This window comes from Centruroides sculpturatus, unplaced genomic scaffold, assembly GCF_000671375.1.
Source record: "Centruroides sculpturatus isolate CEXI.00-Female unplaced genomic scaffold, Cexi_2.0 scaffold149, whole genome shotgun sequence".
NCBI lineage: Eukaryota > Metazoa > Arthropoda > Arachnida > Scorpiones > Buthidae > Centruroides > Centruroides sculpturatus.
In genome coordinates, this window is record NW_019384406.1 from 234859 (window position 1) to 258547 (window position 23689).

General features: G+C 28.9%; 1 protein-coding gene across 3 annotated transcripts in view; it reads left to right on the forward strand.

Moving 5' to 3' along the window:
* LOC111618859 (recombining binding protein suppressor of hairless-like) overlaps positions 1-23689 on the forward strand; it is a 131025-nt gene that overhangs the window by 54944 nt on the left and 52392 nt on the right. The window contains exon 1 of one of the 3 annotated variants that reach the window (XM_023360463.1): positions 4816-5904. The exons of the other annotated variants lie outside the window; for them this stretch is intronic. Coding sequence (XP_023216231.1) covers positions 5875-5904 — 30 coding nt within the window. The 5' untranslated portion in view covers positions 4816-5874. Of the gene's footprint in view, positions 1-4815; positions 5905-23689 lie in introns of those variants that run through there. 3 annotated transcript variants of the gene reach the window in all.

Consider the following 23689-nt stretch of genomic DNA (forward strand, 5'->3'; position numbering starts at 1 on the left):
GATACAGAACAGTAACGTAAAACTTTGAATAGATTCTCTGAAGAATTTGATTAGAAATTATTTTAACTGTTTCTGTTTTATTCTTTATTCACTTGTATTAAATTTTTTTTATTTAAAATTAACTCAAATCATAAAAATCTGTTTAAATTCCAGGCCATTCCAATTTTGTAACTGATCAGAAATTATGATAACATTATTAAAGAATAGGTCCTTAAGACAGAATAGCAATTTTCGAAATTTTTTGTGACCTGAATTATAATCGATTGAAGGTATCAATCGGCTTAACCTTTTATACTATCAATATATTAACTTCCTGCTTTTTATATCTGTTACATGCTTGTATTGGATTAATACTAGCGATTTAATTTTGTTAGTTCTTACTAGGTGTTACGAATTTATTTTCATAGCAAACCATGTTTAATAATTTTAAAATTTATCCTTAATTTTTATGAAAAGCAATTTAAAAATGTCAAGTCTGAAAGAAACTACTATTGATATTCAAACTTAAATTGAAACTTTAATAAGTCGAAATTTTATTTATTTATGTATATATTTTCAATTTGAAAAGATTACGAAGAAAAATTTATTCGGAAGTTTTAAATAATTTTAATTGAAAATAAAATTTTATAAACATCGCTATCGTTAGTTTAATGATCATTTTTTAAAAGAATTTTTTATTAAATTAAATTTTGCTGTTCTATAAATTTTCAAGTTCAAAGCAAATCCGCTTGTATGGGACCATTTCAACAAAACAGAAAAAAAAGCAAAAAAAAAAGTAGTAGTTATTGTAGCGAAGTCGCATTTCGTGAGAAATTCCCTTTGGTTTATCCAGACTTTTTTTTGTATTTGTTAAACCATACTGATTTTTTTAATCAGTCGGGAAACCTTAAAAATTTATTTTCTCACACTTGAACTCGAAAGAAAATATCGACATAAGCACACAATCTAATAAACTAATTAATTCGTATCTTATGGTAGACATGTTTGGACTGATTTAAATATTCTCGACTGCAGATTTTTGCTTCGTGATAAACAAATAACTTTTATTATTAAAGAAACTTCTCCGGATGTATATTAAATTTACTCAATTCACTATTTCCCACGGGAAAGTAATAAATGACACGAAATTCTATTATATCTTACCTGAAAGATCTTTTGTTGTTTTAGTATAGTCAAGGCTTTTTTTTATATCAAACCTTTAGACATGTATACGATTTGTAAAAATTTGACTACGGATTAATTAATTATACTTTATTCGATTATTATTATTTTTATGTAGTCGGAAGTTTTTTAAATTAGAAATCGTGTGAGTTAACAGATGAAAACAGAAAATAACTTCCAAAACAGCATGATATATGAGTGCGCATTGTCTTTTTATTTATTTTTATGTTTTACAGCATTCTACAGTCGAGGTACTTGAATTTTGTTAATTCGAGTTTAAATTGAATTTTATTATTTAGTGTGGACGTATTATCAAAGTAAAGATCAACAAATTATTTAATAAGTAGTAAATATTAGACAAATTAAAAATTAGTCGAATTAAGTTTTTTTTAGGTAACGTAGGAGCTAGCCAACCGTCTCTATAATAAGCAGCTAAGGGTCTCCACGCTATAATTGACAAGATAGTCTTGGCCACCCAGGTGCGCGCCACCCATGTAGAAAGCATTTCAGTAGTCATTTTGTATTGTTTAATTGCCGTTATCTGAATCTTAAAACATTTAAAGATTGAAATAGTCACCCGGAAAAAATAAAAATTGATAAAATTCAAAAAATAAGGTTAAAACAATTCAGTTTCGAAAAGCGAATCATTCTTATTTCTTTCGTTCTCCGTTTCCATCAAGAAGAATAATCTTAATGATAAATTCCAAGACGGGACGCGAAATTACTTTCTATCTTAGCCACATGAGAATAGTCGTGCTACGAATTTCATCTCAAAGAGAGTCATTAACGGGGAAAAGAAAACCGCTTCAATCTGTATACAAACACTTTTTCAACAACAGACCATTAGAGATGCAACATACGTATTTTGATGGATTTTTGTAAGTTCTTTTCATTTTGTATGATGGAAAAATTGTAGAATGCTTGTTGTTTAGAACGCTTAATAGTTTTCATAAATAGTTTCTTTATAATTCTGTAATTTATCGAGTTTATGAGATTTTCAGTTTCCATTTAAAATTAATGAGAGTTGCACTACTAGCATTTGTTCCGTATCCTCACCAGGCAGGTAAGTTCTGATGAAGCCTATAGAGTTCATAGATCTAAATTCAATCTTCAAATGAATTTACAATAGTTTTTCAATTGGTCATCACATGTAAAGTAATTTATATAATAAACTCATTTGTCTATAGGCAGATTATAAATTGTTGAAATTAAATACTTGTATACTGTCTAAATCATAGATTTCCGTATAATTGGTTTTTTTCTCTGAACACTTAAAATAAAAGTAAAGTTTGTTTAAAATTAGCCTTGTCGCCTACATATTCGGATATCATGCTATCTTGCATTAAACAGGTATGGTGCCAGTTTAACTGGATCACGTGATAAAGTTAGATTTATCATATCAATCACGCGAATATAATTGATCTTAACTCACTCTATTCTTACACGCTAAGATACTTTAATGTTAATTTTCAAACGCAAGTAGTAATAGTTTTGTTCAATAGATGGAAGCACTAAAAGTAGTTAGATGTGGCTAATGAGGCGAGTATATAACCACATCTGTTTGAATGTTTCTTTGCAAGTGACACGTATCAACTTTACACATGGCTGTCCTTTTTTTACACTTAAAGACTTGTATTGATGAAGTGGATCGAGTATTAAGCTTTTCATTGTAACATCATTTGCGTTACGTACCACTAATTCCTACTTTTCGTTACCCATGGGAATATTTAAATCCTTAATGATGTTTGCAATAGAATGGTCGGCTGACGTTTGTATTATTAGATTTGTGTATAATTATTTTGGTAATTTAAACTCGAATCGAACTGCATTTGCGAACATAATCTTAGCCATTTCTAATTTTATAATTAAGATAACTTTTCAGAGGGTGCAAAAACTTCTATTAGAGTAGGCCCTGTCAGTTTCCAGATCCTGTGAATGGGCCACACAATATGTTACGCGCACGCTCCATTTCTCCCTTAATCTATAGAGAACGAACGACAATCTCTGCTCTCCACCCATAAAGAGATATTATAGACTAGTGGCTACCAATCAACGCCTATTGTGAGAGAACAGATGCCTTGTCTGGCGATGAGTTAATCGCCAAATCCATGTGCAGCTTTCACTGTAAGCTGCATTGATCAGTTTAGAGAACCAGAAATTAGCCTTTCGTAATTTTTTCTATGATAACAAGCATCTGATAAAAATGCATTAAAGATAAGAAATTATTACGGAATTTTTTTGCGGTTTATAAACTTCAAAAGAATAATTAAATAACTAAAGATTGATAAGTGAAAGTAGCTTATTTCACTTTGATTAGAATTGCACGAAATTGCCTTGATGAATTATTCTTTGCGTCCATACTTCATTTATATTTTGATTAATGGGATCGTTTACTTGAGAAGCGTTTTAACTCAATAATAGTTAATGTATTTCCGCTTTAATTTGTTTAAAAGGATGAGAATCGATTTATACCTTATTAAATAAGCGTTTAGAAATGTTCGCTTATTTAATGAATGTTTACTCTGGAATCTTGTGTGTAAAATTTTCTTGAATGATTTATTCTGTGGTTTTGATCATCTTCAAAGTGCTTACGAAGTTAGTTCATTTCTAATTATTGTTAGCTATGTGGAAGTATTGAATGTGTTTTAATTAATTTTTTGTAGGTTTAATGCATTTTGAAATATAATACAGTAGACAAGATTGATTTTGAGCTCAGAAATAGATTACCTTACAATCTCATAAATAAGATTAAGGTGATTAGATAACAATGAATAAAACTTTTTATTTAAATGCTATCGATAGTGGAAATCTTATTGAATATTACTAAATACCGTACTATTGTTGGAAAGCCGTTAGAAATTAAAAGTCGCCGTTAATGAGTTTGAATTGAACTTAAAATATTTTATTCTAAAATCCTGATTTTATTATTATTATTATTGAAGCTCTATCTAAATAAATAAACCCAAAATAATTTCTATGCAATAAAAGTTATCAAAGTATTTCTTATTAAATTCTTCATGCTGAAAATGCGATCTTGTCTGGCAGTTGTCAGTGCGACTGACAAGAAGTCAATCTTTATTATTTTAACATATCAATTTTTATTTCTTCTGTCATATTATTAAGATCAAAATATCGGAATTTTTTTTTATAGTTACGTTTTATCTTTATAATATTAATTAATCCTATTATTCATTTATCATGAGCTGAAATTTATCGTAATTATTATTAACTATCAGTGATTAATGTAAATACGACTTTTTTCTCATTTCTGAAATTCTTTAAATTAATTCACTTAAAACTGAATGTGACAGTACTGTTTCAATAATCCGCCAAATCACTCAGAAAAAACATCGAGTTATGCTAATTAAATTGTAATGCGATGCACTTATTTCGATTTTTTTTATATTGACGAACATTCTCACGAAATTAGAATATAAAAAAGTAGTTTTTAATTCGTCTCGATATAAGTTCATTAAACTGGATCGTCTTAATGATAGCGTTTTCCATTTGTTTATGGTTCGTTTTGCTATCATTACTCTATTGTTTTCTGATCAGAGTAATCATAGGATTATCCGTGATAAAACATGTACAGATTGAGCGTTAATAAATGGTTTCTTTCGTTCAGATGACTAATACTGACACGAATGAGTTTTTAATTTAATGTTCCATTACTCTTTTGTAAAAAATACGACTTTCTTGTCATGACGGAGTTTAAAAGGAATACTAATTTTATCGTGTAGTAGCTTCAAATGAAGATTGACAATCTCAATTACTGTACTTCGATAGTTTACAATGTGGATATAATAGTCGTAGTTTACATTTGAAGTACGCAGGTGTGCATTGTGGCTGACTGAATAACCTTTCTGTTTTAAATTTATAGAACTGGAAACGAAGATAATAGAGTCAGTAATTAAGTTATACAATGTATTAAAGGATATTTATTAAAAGCTAATTATACTTGAACTTCCTGTTTCTGAGGTACGAAGATTAATTACCTCATTTGATAATCTTTTTCAGTTTACTTTATTTCTCAGATTCGCACGGTCCTTAATTTGTCATACACAATGGCAAGAGGGCATGCGGTAAAGGCATAACGGGGGAACCGGTCCCTGTAGGGCACGCGACCGTCATTCCTAACAAGCCCATCGCGTGGTGTATCGTCCATATTGTTTAATCTTGGGACATTTCATATCCGGACGTTCATCTAACCATCTGTTGCTTACGGACAGAGACAGCTGATTTAGACTTATATACATTCGATATTCCCACGCCACTCGAATGACACTTGTCGCGCAACCTGCCCGTTTTGCGTTGTCGCTGGCGATAATCAAAACCGTGAGAAATGAAGGGCGCACGTTGTTCTATCGAAGGTCAATCCAATCACATACGAAACCCTTCCGGTTTCAGTAGCGTCCGATCGACGATTTAGTCGTATAGGAAGGGAAAACGATCGTAAGCGAAAAGGAAGGGGAGTGCGCAGTAGTTGGAACAGCGGTCTAAGCATTGTTCCCACGAGTCGGTGGCGAGTCGGTTTTCCCACGGATCTCCGATGCAGTCGACTGCACCCCACAGCAGTCAGTAGTTTGAGTGGGACAGTGAACGTACGTTTCCTAAATATCCTGTGCTGATGACTGACCAATACTGATGACTGCACTTTCCCTCGGTGCTCGATGTGTACAAATGATACCCATATGAACACATGGCTACGAGACAATGAATGATGTAGGAATATTCCAAACTGAGGTAAGTTTCTTAGTTTTTGAATGAAATTGCCACGTTCACTTTCAGATCGTGACGAGACGTACAGGCGAATGATATCCGGTTAGTAGTCGTGAGCCGTAGCGTTCTAGTTGACCTCGTTATGCCATCAAAACGGTTTGCAAGGAGACAGTCAAAATGTAATCACGTGGCGAAAATAAACTAGAAATGTGAGATGCTGCATATTTCGCTAGAAAACGCGCGCTTAGAAAAATAATGTCTGATTTGTTGGGTTCTCTTGTATGCACTAAGGCAGGCGATAAATGTGGCTATTCAGAGAGAGCATGTAGCGTGCCCCCTTAAGGGAGGGGACTATCTTGGTTGAAAGCAAAACGACCTCGTGCCAATCATTTTCTGGAGCACTCTCCACTCAACCTGGAGGTCAATTCAAGGTCGCTTTTCTTAAAAGAAATTTTCGCTGATTTGTCAATATGCTTTATTAAGGAACGTGAGAAGGGTTATTGGTAATCGTCCAGCCGTTGGTCCATACCTTCTCACGCTCTGATTCCTCCTATCTGTTACCCTACTGACATCTGACCTTCGGGGTCAATTTTGATCGTCTTGTACTTCATTGGATGAAATAACAGTAGGTTCAAATTGATCTTAGTTCAGATTTCGACTCGATATTACCAAACCCGAAACTGCAAGAATTTATGTTAAAGTGAAATTTTTAAAATGTAGAGTAGGTATTTTTCAAATTGCGTGGTCACTGACCAGATTGTGAAGTTTACTTTTGCGAGTAGTTTAGTTAATTTCCTTTGTGATGGTTTGTTAACTTATCAATGTAATCTGTTTTTCCCACGAGAATTTACTCAATGAAATGAAGTCCTCAGCTACTAGCTCCTCTGTGCTGTGCTTTAATTGTGCCATTGTCGTCGTTACTTTCTCACGGCCGCAAGGCACAGGACCTTTCCCACGCTCATCAGTCCTACAGCTCTCCCAGAGGGCGGTAGTGTACGGGTCAGGGCTATTAATTAAGCGAGTCGTCCACCAGGGGGCTAGTGAAGTGGCGGGTTTTTGAAAATCAGCGTATATTAATTAATTGTTGCGACACATCCTCCTCAAATTTAAATCTCAACTAATATTTTAACTCTCTAATTGATAGGTTAGGATAACATTTACCGTTACATTCACTACACTGCTATAGCATCTTAGAAATGTTATTTAGCGATGGGTGTGTCCGAAAAGATACGGTGCGGGACCCTCATTAGCTTTTTTCTTATTAATTTTTATTTAACTGAGTGCTTAGCCTATATTATAAAAACTAGACTTTTGAAATGGTACAGTGAAAATGTATAAAGCAAGAGATATTTTGAAATGAGGAAACTGAACGAATAATGTGAAAAACATCAATAAATGCTTCCATGATATCCATGCTTCCCAAAAATGTTAGGGTAAACAATTTTCGATTGTTATGAATCTTCGCAATCGACCATCACTGAGGTATACAACACATTCACTCTATATTCTGAAATGCAGCGGCATTTAATCATATCTAGTTAACGTGAATTGTTTATATTTTTTGCTTAAATTCCACATGGTAGTTGTTTTAATAATTAATTTGGTAATTGCTATATTGAATAAATCCTTGGTCTTTCATTCCGGTTTGCATGCGAGATGATAAAGATAACTCATGCATAAAACAGTTGCACCTGTTTAGATAACCGTACTGATTGCATATATAACGTAAGAAAAAGTGTTTTATCCCGCATTTTATCAAATTACATAATATTTTCGTTCTTTTTTTTACAGACTGTCAAAATATCATTTCTTTACACGATAAATGGGTTAGCTAACAAGAGGGTTTTTTCCAATGGGAAAAACATAATTGTTATACGAAATCCCAAAACTATTGTTTTGTACATCGCTTATGACGTAACCTATCGAGAAAATGATCTAGAAATAATGTAAACGAACATTGTTTGCTAGAATAAATTCATGTAATAATAATTGTGGTTTGATTAAATACATGATTTATCGCAAGGATTTAATATTGAAGACTTAGTATTGAAATTGCATTCATTTTGACAAGCGATTAATGACCTATGATCGATTGAATAATTTATTCATATCTTTGCAGATCAACTTTTTTGATACATATAAATTTTAATATTTAAATTACCCGTCTTCACCAACTTATTAAAACGTGCAATAAAATTTTTCTTTTTCGCAGTTGATTTTTAGCTGCGTTTATTTAGTATTGTTAGCTTCCTATCAAACTACACCAAGTTATTTGCAACGTTTCAAAATATTTACGTCCGATATCTGCGAATTTAAGATAAAAAGTTATCGTTTTCGTGACATATTGCAACTTTCCGATATATCTTTAGTGTCCGGATTATACTTTTGAAAGATAAAAGGACTATTAGTTAATATCAAGTAACAGTTGTTTGTTTTAGTGCTTTAATTAAAAAAAATACATTGAGAAAGTGTCTGAAATAATAACTTTGCAAATTGAGGACGATTATAACACTTTGTAAGCGTTTAATTTATACCTGAAAATAGGCCGAGTAATTGATAACCGTCATTCTTGAGGTTGTCGGCATTCTTTGAGTTATATTAAGTTTTAGTAACCTTTTAATGGTTGTTTTTCCTCTACACTAGATAATTTTGTATAATGCAGCATGTCATTTGTGAACTAAAGAATAGGTTAATTCTAATTGTTTGAATTTAGCACGAATATAAATCATTGAAATTAATATCGTATTAAAGAAACAACAGAGTTTTAGTAAATGTATTCTCTTCTCACGTCGATAAAATTTAACTGTAAATTTGGCTTTCTCTAAAAACATTATCGCAACAACGTTATTAACTTTATGTACTGTACGTGCATTTGAATAAGCATATCTTACAAAAGGAATATAAATGCTAGGAAATCACGAAAGTACATGCATGCAAACATTTTATTCGGGTTAAGAATTAAGTGCAGATCTATATTCCAATACTGAGAAAGAATCAGGTTATGGTCAAAGAGTACACAAGATTTTGTTAGATGCCCCAGTTTACTTAGAATGTATGCTGCACCTGTTTTATGGAAGTAATCCTCTGCAGAACGTCGCATTCACACGCCAACCGCTTAGCGATCCGGTGTTGTGTTTAATCTGCAGCCGTCAAAACTCAGCCTAAGGGTGCAGTGGGAAAGCATATCTGCCACGTGTTGTTTCTCTCCTTTATTTCCACCTGTCTAGCTGGATTGAGATTATTTTTAATCCAGCGTAAAATAAAACCACCTCGTGCACGCTTTTGGATTGAACATCTGCTTCTCGCGTTTTACTCATTAACTGAAAAGTATGTATACAATATACATGATTTAAAATGTGTATCATTATTCATTTAATTGTTAACTTTGTTACTGTAATTGTGTAGTATTCGATGTTACGGTATACCGAAGAAAGACGTGCTGTATTATATTTTGCAAAATATACGCATTTCTTAATTATATATATGCAATTATTTTATTTCATTTTTATTTTTTATACTAAAGCAATCTTTTCGAGAAAATGTTTCTTAAAATATCGAAAAGAAAACAGCTGCAGAAAGAAAATCCATTTTCTTTACAGTGCTGTGAGAAAAGTCGACAGCTGTTTACAAGATATTTGGAAAGGAGTTTAACATTATTTACGTAGCATACAGCGTAAATGGGCAACTTCGAAAATTTCTTTATTTCTTCTTTTTTTTATTACTAAACTGAAGAAGTTAAAATCTGTCGAATAAAATTAGACTCTCAAAACGTGAAATATGAAATAAGGACATTCTGTCACGTGATTGCTATTGATAATATCTCATTTAGGGTCGATAATGAGTATTAAGATACGTAGCTTATGGGAATACAAAGCAGCTGATACAATTTATCTATCGCTGCATCGCTTTTATAAATCCCGAAATGTGGTGCCATATGCTACCGTTTGGTCGATTGTTACTTCGTCCTGTCTATAAATCAACGGTGGTGGTCTCCACGTTAAATGCTTCGTTGTCTTTAAACGACAACAACCTTCCATTGACTTTTCAATGGGTGGAGATTTTCTTTCTTTTCTATGACGGTGGTTATCGATTGTCTACTCTTACACTGATGTATTACCGTATTTGTTAGATTGTTTTATGGACTGAATAAAGTTAAATATAAAGTTATTGCCAATAACTTAAAAAATAATTCATGGCATAGAGAATTTAAAGGATATTAATGAACGCATGACTGGAGAGCGAAGGACAGACTCTGTGATGATGTAAAAGGGAAAATCTGGTACCTGTTCATTTCTTCCGTTTTATTTTCTTTTGTTTGGAATGAATTAATCAAAAATGTCGCATTTAGACGAAATAGAACAAATTTGACCATTATGATGATAAGATTTTTGTAAGTGCGATAAGAAAAACTTTTTGAAATGTAGTTAATGATATTGAACTGTGTTAGGAATAATAATTTTGAAGAAATATGCCAAATATTATAGTGGATTTCGATTTTAAAAATCGATTTAAAAGTTTTGTTTAATTAAAGTAGTTATAAAATATTGTAATAAAAACAGTTGTTCAACATTTTGTAATTTTTTCCACGAATATTAGTTATTTTTTTAAATTGATTAGGTTTTTTCAAGAAAATTAATATCTATTTATAGAAGTTTTTGGAAAACACTAATTATGCTATACGAATGTTAAAATGTTATTTCTCACTTTTACTCGTCATCGGCTTTCCGATAACATTCAGCATCTAACTTTATGTGCACGCTATGCACTTTTCGTGACTGTCATTGTATGATTTATTGGTTATCGAATGTTGTCAGTCGATGTCTCTTTATTTATCGATATTTTGGATACGTCTGCAATTAGTTTACCTTAATGAAACACTTTACTTCTACATTATAATTCACTTTTAAAATGCGTAAAAATATATCAAAAGCATTTCCACTATATCGTCGGTTTATTTCACCGACTAAAAGCAGATAAATCGATATTTGTGGATGAAGTCGTATTTGCAGATGGCACTTCCATCTGACGGCCCTTTCGGTTCTCAGAGACGAGTAAAACCACTCGAATGTCGAATCAGACAAGCGAATCTACCTCCCTTTCCTTCCCCCTCTGACTCAACTTATTGATTGTCGATAACGTAGTCCAGCTGTGACGGCTGAATTGTGCGGTTAGAAGAGACACTCGACTCCTCACCCACCCTTTCACCTGCCATTGTTTGAACTGTAGTACCGAACCAAGTTTCAATTACGCATTCATCGAAGATAATACGGGAATTTTTACATTAGCAGGTGGAAAGAAGACTTATCTATGTTCTTAGTAAAATATACAAAATTAGGTTATAATTGCAATTTGTTTGATTTAAACACAAGCAATACAAATTTTAAATTTCTTTTGAATATTAGAAAATTTTATTCATAAATTTTACGAATATACTGTGTGTATATATACTGTATGCCTTGATTCTATTAAATGTAAGACACAATTATTTATTATAAAAGTTGTCATTATAATGCATCAATAAAATTTTTTAAACTTTCAGTTATAATTTTCATTCATTCTAAAAGTTTAGACTTAAAAAAAATTGATTTATAAAAATTTTAAAATTCTGCTTACTACAGAAGATTGATTCCTTTTTATATGAATGAATTTACTAACCTCACAGTTTATGTAAATCCACAATACCACCAATAATTATGTCTATAGATTCCCTATTCTCAGGCTGTAGCATAGCACCTCACTTTCCATTGAAGGAGACTGGCCTGAAAAGATGAGATGGATATTTTGTTCCATTCACCTATGCAGACTTTCCATGTACCATCCAATGTTGTTGTATTTTTTCAGTTGCTGTTTCTTAGCATCCTGAAGCCACAGAAGTCTATTAGGTTGGCATTGGGACTTGTGGAAGAGATGGAAGGCATCACCTTGATGCATTCCATTTCAGCATAGATTTCTACCAAGTTTATACAGTAGAGTCCCAAAAACTCAGCACTCTATAACCTGGCAGTCCGGATAACTTGGCCACATCCTGGCAAGGCAAAAAATCCCCTAGTTAATTTTCATTATAGACAGCTTTATGCCTCAAAGTATTTTTCTGAGGTCTTGTCTTATCAGGTAAATTACTGTACACTGTGTATTCATTAATTTTCATTTTCATGTAGTAAAGGCTCTATGCCTTCATAAAGTATGTATTTTTCCTTTGTTTAAGGGTACTTGGACAATTTATTCTCTGTTGTATTCTCAAGCAAACAATACATACAAGTACTGTACATTACAGTATTTTCTGAGGAAACACTCGTACTTATTCATTTTTAACCCCATTCCTGATAACCCGGCATTTTCAAACTTGGCCACCCTTTGGTATACATTAGGCCGAGTTTTCGGGACTCTACTGTATTCACATGATTTAAATATGGTCAACTTTATTTCAGCACTGGGTAGACAGTTCTGGACTAGACAATTCTCAAATATAATTGGTTTTCATAATGTCTTGGAAGTACAGAGCATTTACTTTTGTGTTCTTAGCCAATCATATCTGAAGCTTTTCCTCTGTGACAGTATTCAATGATAATTGGGGAGCCTTTGGGAAATGCTTCCTTGCATTGTTGAATACACTTCAAGTTTTTTTATTAATTGGACAATAAGTGATTTCCTGAATTTTATTGCAGTCTGATAGATCCAGTCTTTATCTAACATAGCTATAAACTTTTACTTCTCGTCAGTGAGATACTCTTCATGTAGATGCAAGTTATTATTCTCTTCTGGCAATGCTAAGATATCAATTTCTCACACTTTATGGACTATCTGGAGCTGCATTTTCTGTTCTGCTGATGGTTGATTCTACAAGAACCACTGTTCTAGAGGACGGATGTTTTTGGAGCTAGGCACCTTGTGACAGCTTTTGTTGGAGTTCCCTTCACTGACATGTTTTGATTTCATACTTGCATAATTATGTTGCTAATTCTGATCCTTCTTATACTGATGGAATATTTTGCAGTAACTGAATTTAGCATGGAAAAGGGCAATTACTTATCCTTCCCAAAATGAATTAATTTTAGGGTCATAACTTTATGACTATTATGAAATGAATCACATTAAAAACTAGGTATTTGATAGTCACGAGTCATGATGTTACAATTCTATGTGCACCAACTTTCAATTTATTCAAAAATCAATCTTCTGTAATATATCTAAATCAAATATGGTTACTGTATATTAATAAAACAGATATTATCACTTGATTCTGATGAAACCGTGTTGTTGTTATTAAGCTGTTTCTTTGCAGACACACTAAGGTGACATATATCAACACTATTAAGCTGTTTCTTTGCAGACACACTAAGGTGACATATATCAACACTTGGCAACTTATCGACTATTTATTCAGTTGGAACTGAATAAATAAATAGTCAATAAGTTGCCAAGTGTTGATATATGTCACCTTAGTGTGTCTGCAAAGAAACAAAGATATTATCACTGTTAAATTTGTTATTGAGGATTACAGACGACAAAATTTTATATTTAGTTGTATTCATTTATATTTTACATTTATGAATAATGCATTGATTATATTTAGGCACATTTTCTTCATGATGAAATGGTAATAAAAATTTTAAGAATGTGAATAATAATAGTTATTTATTAAAATGTAACTATATTATTCCTTTTAAGATGAAATTGCCATTAGGCTACTGTAAGAATAAAAATTTTGGTAGAGTTTTTTTTTTTTTTTTTTTGAAATATGGTTATTGAACTTAAAATTTCTAATTTCAGAATATATAGTAAACTTTTGGGAAGAGGCATAAGTTTATAATTTTGAAATACATTCTCCAAACAAAAACTATTTTCTGAACAATAAATAAATAAACCTTGAAAATCCAGTAGTATTTTTAATAAAGGACATTTTCAGCCACATTAGTAGTTGTCATCGGGTTCAAGAACATGTTTGTGTGTGTGTGTTTAATTTTTTTAACAGCTTTTATTAGAAATTTGAAATTATATTTTAACTTGAAAACTTGATAGGTCCTAGAAAACTTTTGAGAGGGTAGTTCGGATTGCCAGACATCGTTTATTTCAGCTAAACTGTCCTTGTCCTTCATTGAAATGAGAGAGGATGCAATTTCTCCTTTATTTTCATTTTTCAATGCCTATGTGTTTTGTAAAATAGAAGTGGCAGATTTCCTTACAAAACACATGCTTAACCTCATATATCAATCCATATTCTTCTCTAAGCTGTGGTTTAACATTAAATATTTTAAATTCTAAATTAAACTGAAACTTAAAAATATTTTTAATGAGTATGAAATTTTTTATATTTTTTAATTCATATCTATAATTTTAAAATCAAAGTCTAAAAAATAAAAGTAGAATACTGTATTTATAAAAGAAATTACTGAACAACTAGAAAAAGACAATTAAGATAATAAATTCACATCTTAAAGTAAACTTTAGTCAAGCTTTTATTGTTTTATAATTGCAACTGAAATATGTTTATTAATGTAATTTATTTTTATTTTACTTTTACTTCATTATAATTTAAATTTTATATCTTTTATTTCTGTTTGGAATACTATGTTCTATTTAGTTCAAAATTTACTTGTTTGATAACTGATAGGCCTTCATCACTTATCAAATACATATCAAATTTAGTTTGAAATTGTTATTGTATATTAAATATTAACTTGCTGCAGTTATTTAAGATGTGTTTTTATAGAATGCCTAGTTATTAACTAAAAAAATCATCTAATTTCACTTTGTTTTGAAGTAGGATGGGGAGGAGTAAATGTTGGAGAGTGGTAACTTAACTAGTATTAATCATTTTTAAGTGCCCTTTAATACAGTCATAAAGTCTAGGAACCCTAAGTGTAGCTCAGTTGTAGTTTAGTAAGACCAACATTTTGTATACAGTAATACCTCAACTTACACTACCCCAACTTACGTGAACCTGGAGTTACGTGATTTTCAAATCTCGTGATTCGTCTTTTGTTTGAGTGCCACACAACTCTTGATTACTCACTCCTCCCACACTATTGTTCAGCTTACATGTTTGGATGTGTCGTGCGGAATCGACACATAGCTATAATTTATTTTGTGTTATTTATTTCTGTGTTTGTTATATCTACGAAGACTTTAGAGACTCTATGTGGTGATTTCTTGTAACCGTGAACGAATCAAAAGACGAGATAAAATTAACGAGAACATTTATTAGCTTACATACATCCAACTTGGATTTTACACAAATTACGAAATTGTACCGCGACTTACGTGAATTCGACTTATGCGGTTATCGCTCAGTCCCACCTATCTCATAAGTTCTGGGTATTACTGTATTGGCATAGTATATGTATAGTAGGTAACTAAATAATTTTGTACTATTTAATTAAAATATGTAATAATTACCAGAATTTATAATATATGAAATGTCTTCAAAAAGTAAAATAATTTTTATTTCACTATTGGAGATTTTTTTGTAAAGACTCATCATTGCACAATTTATGTAACTGTCATATCATAATTAATAAATAATTAATAGCTATTTTTGTATAAACACGTATTTTAGTAATTAATTAATAAAGTAATTAATAACTTTTCTTCAAAGTTTTATAAATTATGAAATCCATATATCATGTAGATTAAAATAACGGAAATAATAATCAATTATGTTTTTTTATAATGTAATTAGGTTACACTTGATTTGTTTTCTTTATGTTCACTTACAATATAAAGAATTAGAACGTGTCATTAATCTTCAACTAGATAAAGAAAATTATTCTAAAAACAATGTTAAGCCATCATAGTTTTTTAAAAGAGCTTTAATCCATGAAGAATGAGTTATTAACTAATTAATGAAAAGCTCATAAATTTAATTTATTAATATTTTGTGATTTGTAGATTTGTAGATCTGAAAATCATATTTTAAATTCATTTTCTTTTTAAATTTGTAATAAATTGTTATGAAATAGATATTTGAATAAAATGAATTTTAAGAATTCAATAAATATATTTTTTTGAGTAGAGAATAAAAATTATATTAGTATATTTAATAATCAATGGGTTGAATATATTTAAACAATGGAAAATTAAAACATAGTTTTAATTCTATTTATATTTCCACTGGAAATTGATTTACTGTTCATAAATATTAATGATTCAGGTTTATCATCTAGTAGTAACTCTTTCCATCTTTAGTATAATTGATAAAAATAGTTTACTTTTGAATAATGGCCTTGTTTGAAATATTACTAAGATTTTGCAAATTATAATCTAAACTCTCAAATCAATTTCATGTTAAATAGTATAAATATTTCACATATTATCATCTCTTTTATTTTTTAAATGAAAAAATAATTGAATTTATTTAATAAATATTTCTTACTAATGAAAAGAAATTGTTATTTAAAATCATTAAGTTTGATTTTATAAAGTTTAGATGATTTTGTTATAATCTAAAAATAGGAATGTTTTTATGATAGTTTTTGTGATTTTAAATCATGTCAACTACAGGATCAGAATAATGTATTTTTGATATTTAAAATCTTTTATTTGTGTTTCTGTAAATATTTTAAAATAACTTGATTTCTAAAGTGTTCTTACAATATAGGAAGTTTTATGAATGTAGAAAAATCAATTCATTTTAAATTATGAAACTTTATTTTAATTTGGTAAATTCCTTATACAGTATATATAAATCTAGTAATTTATGTAATAATTTTTAATGTAGTGCAAGTTTTACTAGTTATTTTTTATTAATATAAATTTTGCACATTATAAAAATTTTTATATTAAACTTGTTTGTTTTTGCTAAAAAAAATTAAAGTAAAGAATCAATTTTATAATAATATTTAAGTAAATGACAACTTTTAATGGTAAAAATACAATGGAATACGTCTGTAATCACTTTGGACTTGCCTATACTAATAACAATAACTGATTGATAACATTAAGAGTGATAAGTAAATAAGACTATAATTAGTACAAATTCTGCTTTTATTGACTCTGACATTAAAAAGTCCTGTCAAAACAATTAAGAAATGTTTAACTCTAATTATAGAGATGACACTATCAACAATTGTTTGTCTGCTACTGCCTTCAGGGCCATCCATTTCTAAAGAGGCCTAGGTATGAATAATTCTTTGAGGCCCCAAAAAAAGTTTTCAACAATAAAAAAGCCTAATAAGTCTTATATTCTCATTTAATTTTTTAAATAAAAATATATTAGGCTTTTTTATTGTTGAAATATTTTTATTTATTGATATGCCTATAAAATATCTATAGAAGAAAAAGTTTTCAGTTAAACTATTATGTAAGATGACGTCTTTACATAACTTGACTGAAGTATGATAGTGGGAATTCTTCAGTCCTTTTAATGTAAAATTCCTCCAATATAAAAAAAATATAGCATTCAGCATAAAATTATTATTTTGGATTACAAATAAGATCATGTGATTTATAAAAATTATCTTTTAACCATCTAGGAGAAATAGTTTCTTGCTTTTAAAAAACTGGTTCAATATCTAAATTTTCTGTTATTGTTTCTGCTTTAATATTTTCAAAAGCCTCTTCACAGAGGAATTTGAAATATTAAAGAGGCTCCTGTTTAAAATATTTTAGCATTCTGTCTAAAATAGCTTTTTCTTCAAAACTGTTGTAGGCATATTTTGCATAACTTTACTTTCTAAATGAATTTGATTTTAAAAAATATACCAAAGTATTATGCAATGTGCAAATTAGAAATTGCTTATATTTTAGCTAGTGATTAGGCTTCATATCAAGAAAGAGATCAAATGTTTAAGTTTGGCTTATTTTGAAGAAATTGTAATTATTTAAATCATATATATGAAATACCAAATTATTAATTAATAAAATGTATTTGTGTATAACTATATTTTTAAATTGATTAAAATTCAAAATCTTAAATAACTTAAAGACAAGAAAACTTTGATTTTCAAAAAAAGGTTTCAGCAAAGCAATTAATTAAAAAGGTTACCTAACAGAATACTGACATATATTAATATTTGAAATATTGATATATTTTCAAAACAGTTTAAACAAAATGAAAAAAATGCAATCCTAATACTTATTTAATGCCATTTTTGCTTCATTCCAGTGATAGTACTAAAATGCACCATTGATCTGTCTTGCAAGTAGAGAAACTCTCTTGTCCTTTCCATCACCTTACTCTCTCAATCCCTTTTCCAGCAGGTTTATGCCAGACCAGGGGGTCTTCTTAATGGTCCCATTAAGAAGACCCCCTTCATCATATTCTTAGGATGTCATTTTACATAAAGAAACTGGCAATCTATTGTTTTGTTTATTCTGCAGCTTTTCTAATACCTGACAAATACATATGTCAAATTTTAATTTTTTTTATATTTTATAGAATTATATTTTGGAGCAATGTTGTTCCAAGCACATGCTTGCTTTGCTATGGCCTACTGCTGGTCCTGCTTACTTTACAAAAACTGTAGACATAGGTATACAAATCAGGAGAGCAGGGGGCAAATTCCCAAATTTGGGAAAGCAAGAATAAAAAAATCAGATAAAGAAAGCAAAAAGATTAACAAATTATTAGTGATGGCAAATTAAAAATTGAAATTTTTGTTTATGTTTGTATAAAATTTTGGGGAAATCAACCCCTTCTGTCTCACCATACACCTATAGATGTAGGCAATGCCTATTGTTAGCTTAAATTGTTACTTTATCATTTGTCAACATATTTACAAAGTTATTAATTATATATGAATATATCAGAAAACAACATATATTTCTGACTTTAATGGACAAAGATGTTAGACCACAAATTGACACAGAATATAAATGTCAGGAGATGTTGAAAATGTTCAAGATAAAACTTACATGCAAGATAGTTGTTATTGTGTGCACACTCATTGTTAATATAATTTTAATAAGAACCAATCAGTATTTATAGTCAAGATAAGTTCACTATGAATTAGACATGGTCAGTTTGATTTTAGCATGGACAATTCAGCTCAACTTTATAAAACAAAATTAATTTCAATCACTTAATGTCATTAGAAATTTTCACTATTTTTTTTCTGTTTCTCCCTTTTTCTGAGACCTCACTACCTTTAACATCTAGCATATAACTGAAGTAAGAAATTTCAGTAATGTAAACTATCATATTGAAAACAAATAATGATTAAATCATTTAATATTTAAAGACTGATAATGATAACTTACAATAACTGCATGTTATTAGCATCATGTTGAAACTTTTGATGTGAAAAGAGAGCTTAAAAATGCCTAATTGCCCAAAGATAATGATAAAAATAATTAAACTCTAATTATAGTAAGCAAAGTTTTATAATTATATTTTAATTTATTAGTTTTGAGACCTACCAATTTTGATAACAATATCTGTGATTACACTGAGTGGACTCTACTATAATTAAAAATTATTATTGTATGTGTGTGTATATATATATATATATGCATATAATTCAGTTATTAAAAAAATTGGATAGAAAATATTTTAACTGAAAACTGAACAAATAGTAAATTATTGAAAAATATGATCTTATATAAATATTTACATTTATTTCTGAAAAACAGCAAATGACAGGAGATAAAAGATATATCCTAAAAGTGATTGCAATCTTTTATAACAACAAACTACATTCAAATGGCTAACTTAATTTTTAAAGTAATCAGTATAAGCTGTTTTTTTACATAGTTCATTCTTTTCTAAACACTTCCCAATGGAAGACAAGGATGCTATGCCTGCTGCATAATAATGCAATTTTCCATACCTCACACCAAACTTCAGACTGGCTAAAAAATTTTGATTGAGAAGTGATGGACCATCCTGTGCATAGTCCAAACAGCACCCTTTGATTTTTATCTTTCTGGACTTAAGAAATATCTTGGTGGCTTACACTTCTCAGATGATGAAGCTAGAGATGCATTCATGGACATGTTCAAATGCATCTCTATGGAGCCTCATTATGTGAGGCTCTGGACAGGTCTGAACTTCACTGAAATTTACGTTAAAATTATTTATATTTAAGGACAAAATTATCTCTTTTTTTTGAGAAAAGATAGAAGTTAGAAATAGTTTTTCTTAATGAAAACGACGCAAACTTTTAAGAACTTTTAAATAATAGAACAATGGAAAAACAAAGATTGACTATCTCTGGATGGGAATCGAATTAAACTTCGATTTTGACCTCTCCTGTGCTCCTGAAAGGTTTTGAATTGTCACCAGGTGACGAGGAGAGAGAAGTCGGAAAGTGGAATCAGAGGAAAATGGATAATACCTGAGAATTCAAGGATGCAACGGCTGAATTAAAGATGTCCAATCCTTTTCTGGAACTGCTCTTCATTATTAACATTATATCAATGCTTAAAGTATTCACATGACCTCAAAGATATGCTTCTTCTAAAATTTAACCTTTGTTAAAACTTCATGTAATTTGAGAATGGCTTATTAATAGGCATATGTTTATTGGGACTTTTTTGTTCATTTTGAACCTCTTAAGATAGGGTATGAATTTTTTCCAGTCTTCTTGAAAACACCATATAGTTTTCTCAATATAATAGAAAATATCACATACCTATGGTAAAAACTAAACATTATTTTTAAATTTGTTGTTATATCTGTTAAGGCTGATGATAAAAAAAATGCATAATGCAATTTGCATTTATAATTTAAACATCAACTAAAAGCATAGATTAAATAAAAAATATTAATTCAAAAAGGAAATATATGTTACTTAATCAAAAAATTCTGCTAAAAATTTTTGGTAAATGTCAACAGCTCCAAATCGATATTGGTGATTTTATTCTGTAAGTGAAACTGATTTCTTAATATGAAACATCTAAAAAATTATATCATGTTATACACTCACAGCCTTTCTAATAGATTGTGAACAATTATTAATGTATTGCATTTAAATCTATTAAAATATCATATTATTATTAATAGCTATAGATGATGTATATTTTAAGTTTAAGACAAATAATTTTTTTTAATGGTAAATTTTCATAAATTATTGAACTATCTGCAATACAGTTGTTGTGCACACATTAATAAAAGGTACTTATTAATTATTCAAATATTCTTAATTTTTGAGTTTGCTGCTTTTTAAGTATTTCTGGATCTGCCATTGCGACTGTACAGTACATATAGCACAATATTGGAAGTACTTGTAGTATTCGTATTTATTTTTATCAATGTTATATTTGAGATCTGTAATATTGAATACTTTCTAGTATTTCTAGTAGTATTTGTCTATCTCTAATTTTTTCTATAAGGTAAAAGATCAATAAAAATATTTCTCCTATAGTACTAGTTGAAGTATCCAAATAATAAACATTAGTACAAGAATGAAATAAAAATAATCATAGAATCAATAAGGATAGACTAAATATACTAATACATTATATATTAAAAGTTAATTAACAAGATGTTTAATCCTACTTATTCAGCAAGTATTTCAGTTGATGGATTAACCTACTTATTAGTATATATATTTTTAATGAAAGTAATTAGCAGTACTTACTTGATTAAAAAATAAGAAATTCAACAAGCTAAAACAAATGCTTGCTTTGAAATTTTTAAATTAATTCAGTAAAATATAAAATGATATTTAAAATGTTTTGCAATGTTAAAATTCACATTTAAAAGCATTCAAAATTTGACATGAAGTATTCCTTAACTTAGTGAATTAGTTATGAATAATGTATAAAATTAAACTGTGTTAAGTATTAAAACAAAATGTTTTGCCCTCCTCAGGAAAAGGATGAATAGTTGAGAACAATCAGTAATATTGTTTTAAAAATGCTTTTATTTATAAAATTAGAAATGTCATTATATGTATCATAATAAAAAACAGATTGTATACAATATTTTATAAAACACTGCTGATTGCAGATTATTATGTGAAAAAACAACTAACTACAGTTAGTTGGTTTTTTTAATAATATATAATAATATACAATAAATTTAGCATTTGCAGACACAATTAAATGTAACATTTAATGTTGTATTTATAATTTCAGTTTATAGCAGTTTGATAATTATTAAGATATTTTTTAAAATGAAAACAAAAACTCTTATTTTGCCATAAAGTTAAACGAATTAAATAAGAATAGCATGGTCATTATTTCTTATTTTTATTGGACATTTTGACAGTATCTAAAATAATGGTTGTTTCTAAATCTGAAATGGTTCATGTTACTAGTAAAGTCATAGCTGAAGTGTTTTTTCAAATTGCTTATACATTTATTTTTATAATTTTTGTCTTCTGATGCCAAATTTATACACAAGTGAATTTAGAAATATTGGTATAGCCAGATGCCATTTTCTTCATGACATGAAACTAGTTCTTTCCTGTATGAATTTCATTAATTAATTAATTAAGGGTTTCATTTGAAATGTCATCATTACAGAACATGCTCACTGAATAGAACTAGTAGGCCCTACTTTATGATTATTTCATTACTTATTTAACTCACCTTTATTAATATGAGAAAGTATTATATATATAACTATAAAATTGCATTTATAATTATGTATATAATACTTCTTTCTTGTAAGTTATTTGCTTTGTCATGATCAGTTTAACAAACTAATAAACTTATAAATGCCTAAATTTATGAAATTTTGATTTAATATATGATTAAATATAGGACCATAAATACCATATAACTTATTAAAAAATTATTAATTCTTATTGTAGTCTTTAGTATCAGAATGTAGGATTATAATAAATACAATTATTACCTTTGAAAGTTAATCTTAATTTGAGATTTCAGTGTTTTAATTTTTGTAAAATTTTAAAAATGAAGGTTTATGATAAGTTTTTAATTTTCTTTATTTTTTAGTATTTATAAGAAATAAACAAATATTTATTAGAAAAATTTGCATTTATAAATGTGTGTATTCACATTTAAAAATATCAATGTTTGTGTATTTTTCAAATAGAAAAATATGGATTTCCAAGGTTTTACATAAACATAATTTGGTATTTTACTAAATTCAGTGTTATTAATTTCTCAATTTACTAATCTTTTTTATTATTTATTTTAAAAAGTTGAAAGTGTAATAACAAGAATGTGATGATATTTTTTGACATCAGAATTGTAGAATAATAAAGTAGTGCTGAATTTAATATATTTATTATAACTTTTTAAAATATTGAGAGTTGAAAAGAGAATATAAGAATGCATACCAATTCTATGTTATTTTTTACAGTTTATAATATAGTTATTTAACAACAATAATAAATTATTTTTAATAATGCAGAATATCTTTTAAAACTTTCCTGAAACATCCTGAAATATTAATAAGAATAATTGTTTTGCCTGGGTTCACAATATGATTACTTATAACTTCCCAAGTGGTTTATTTATCTAGGGGTTGATAAATTACTAGGAATTATTTGGAAGTCAGTGGACAACAAATATAACAATAATAGATATATCTTTAAATTTTAGTAAAGTAAAACACACAATTCTGAATTTTAAAAAAAATTATTAGAGTTTTCAGATCTAATTTGGGTCATTTTCAGCTTACATAAAATTTAATTTTAAAATAATTTTAACAGTAGAACAATTTCAAAATAATAATTTTACTATTAATCACATTCTTTGAAGATAACAATTTTCAAATATTATCAGAATGGAATTTTAAAAATCAGTTTTGCTGTTAGGTCAGTTTCTGTAATTTTTGATTTTTCATTTAAGTTTGATTTTTATTAGACTATCCTGAATTTTATAACTTAAATTTTATGTATATCTACAAATTGATGTATGTTAGACTTGTGGTATTAGTTAACACGATAGGGAGTAA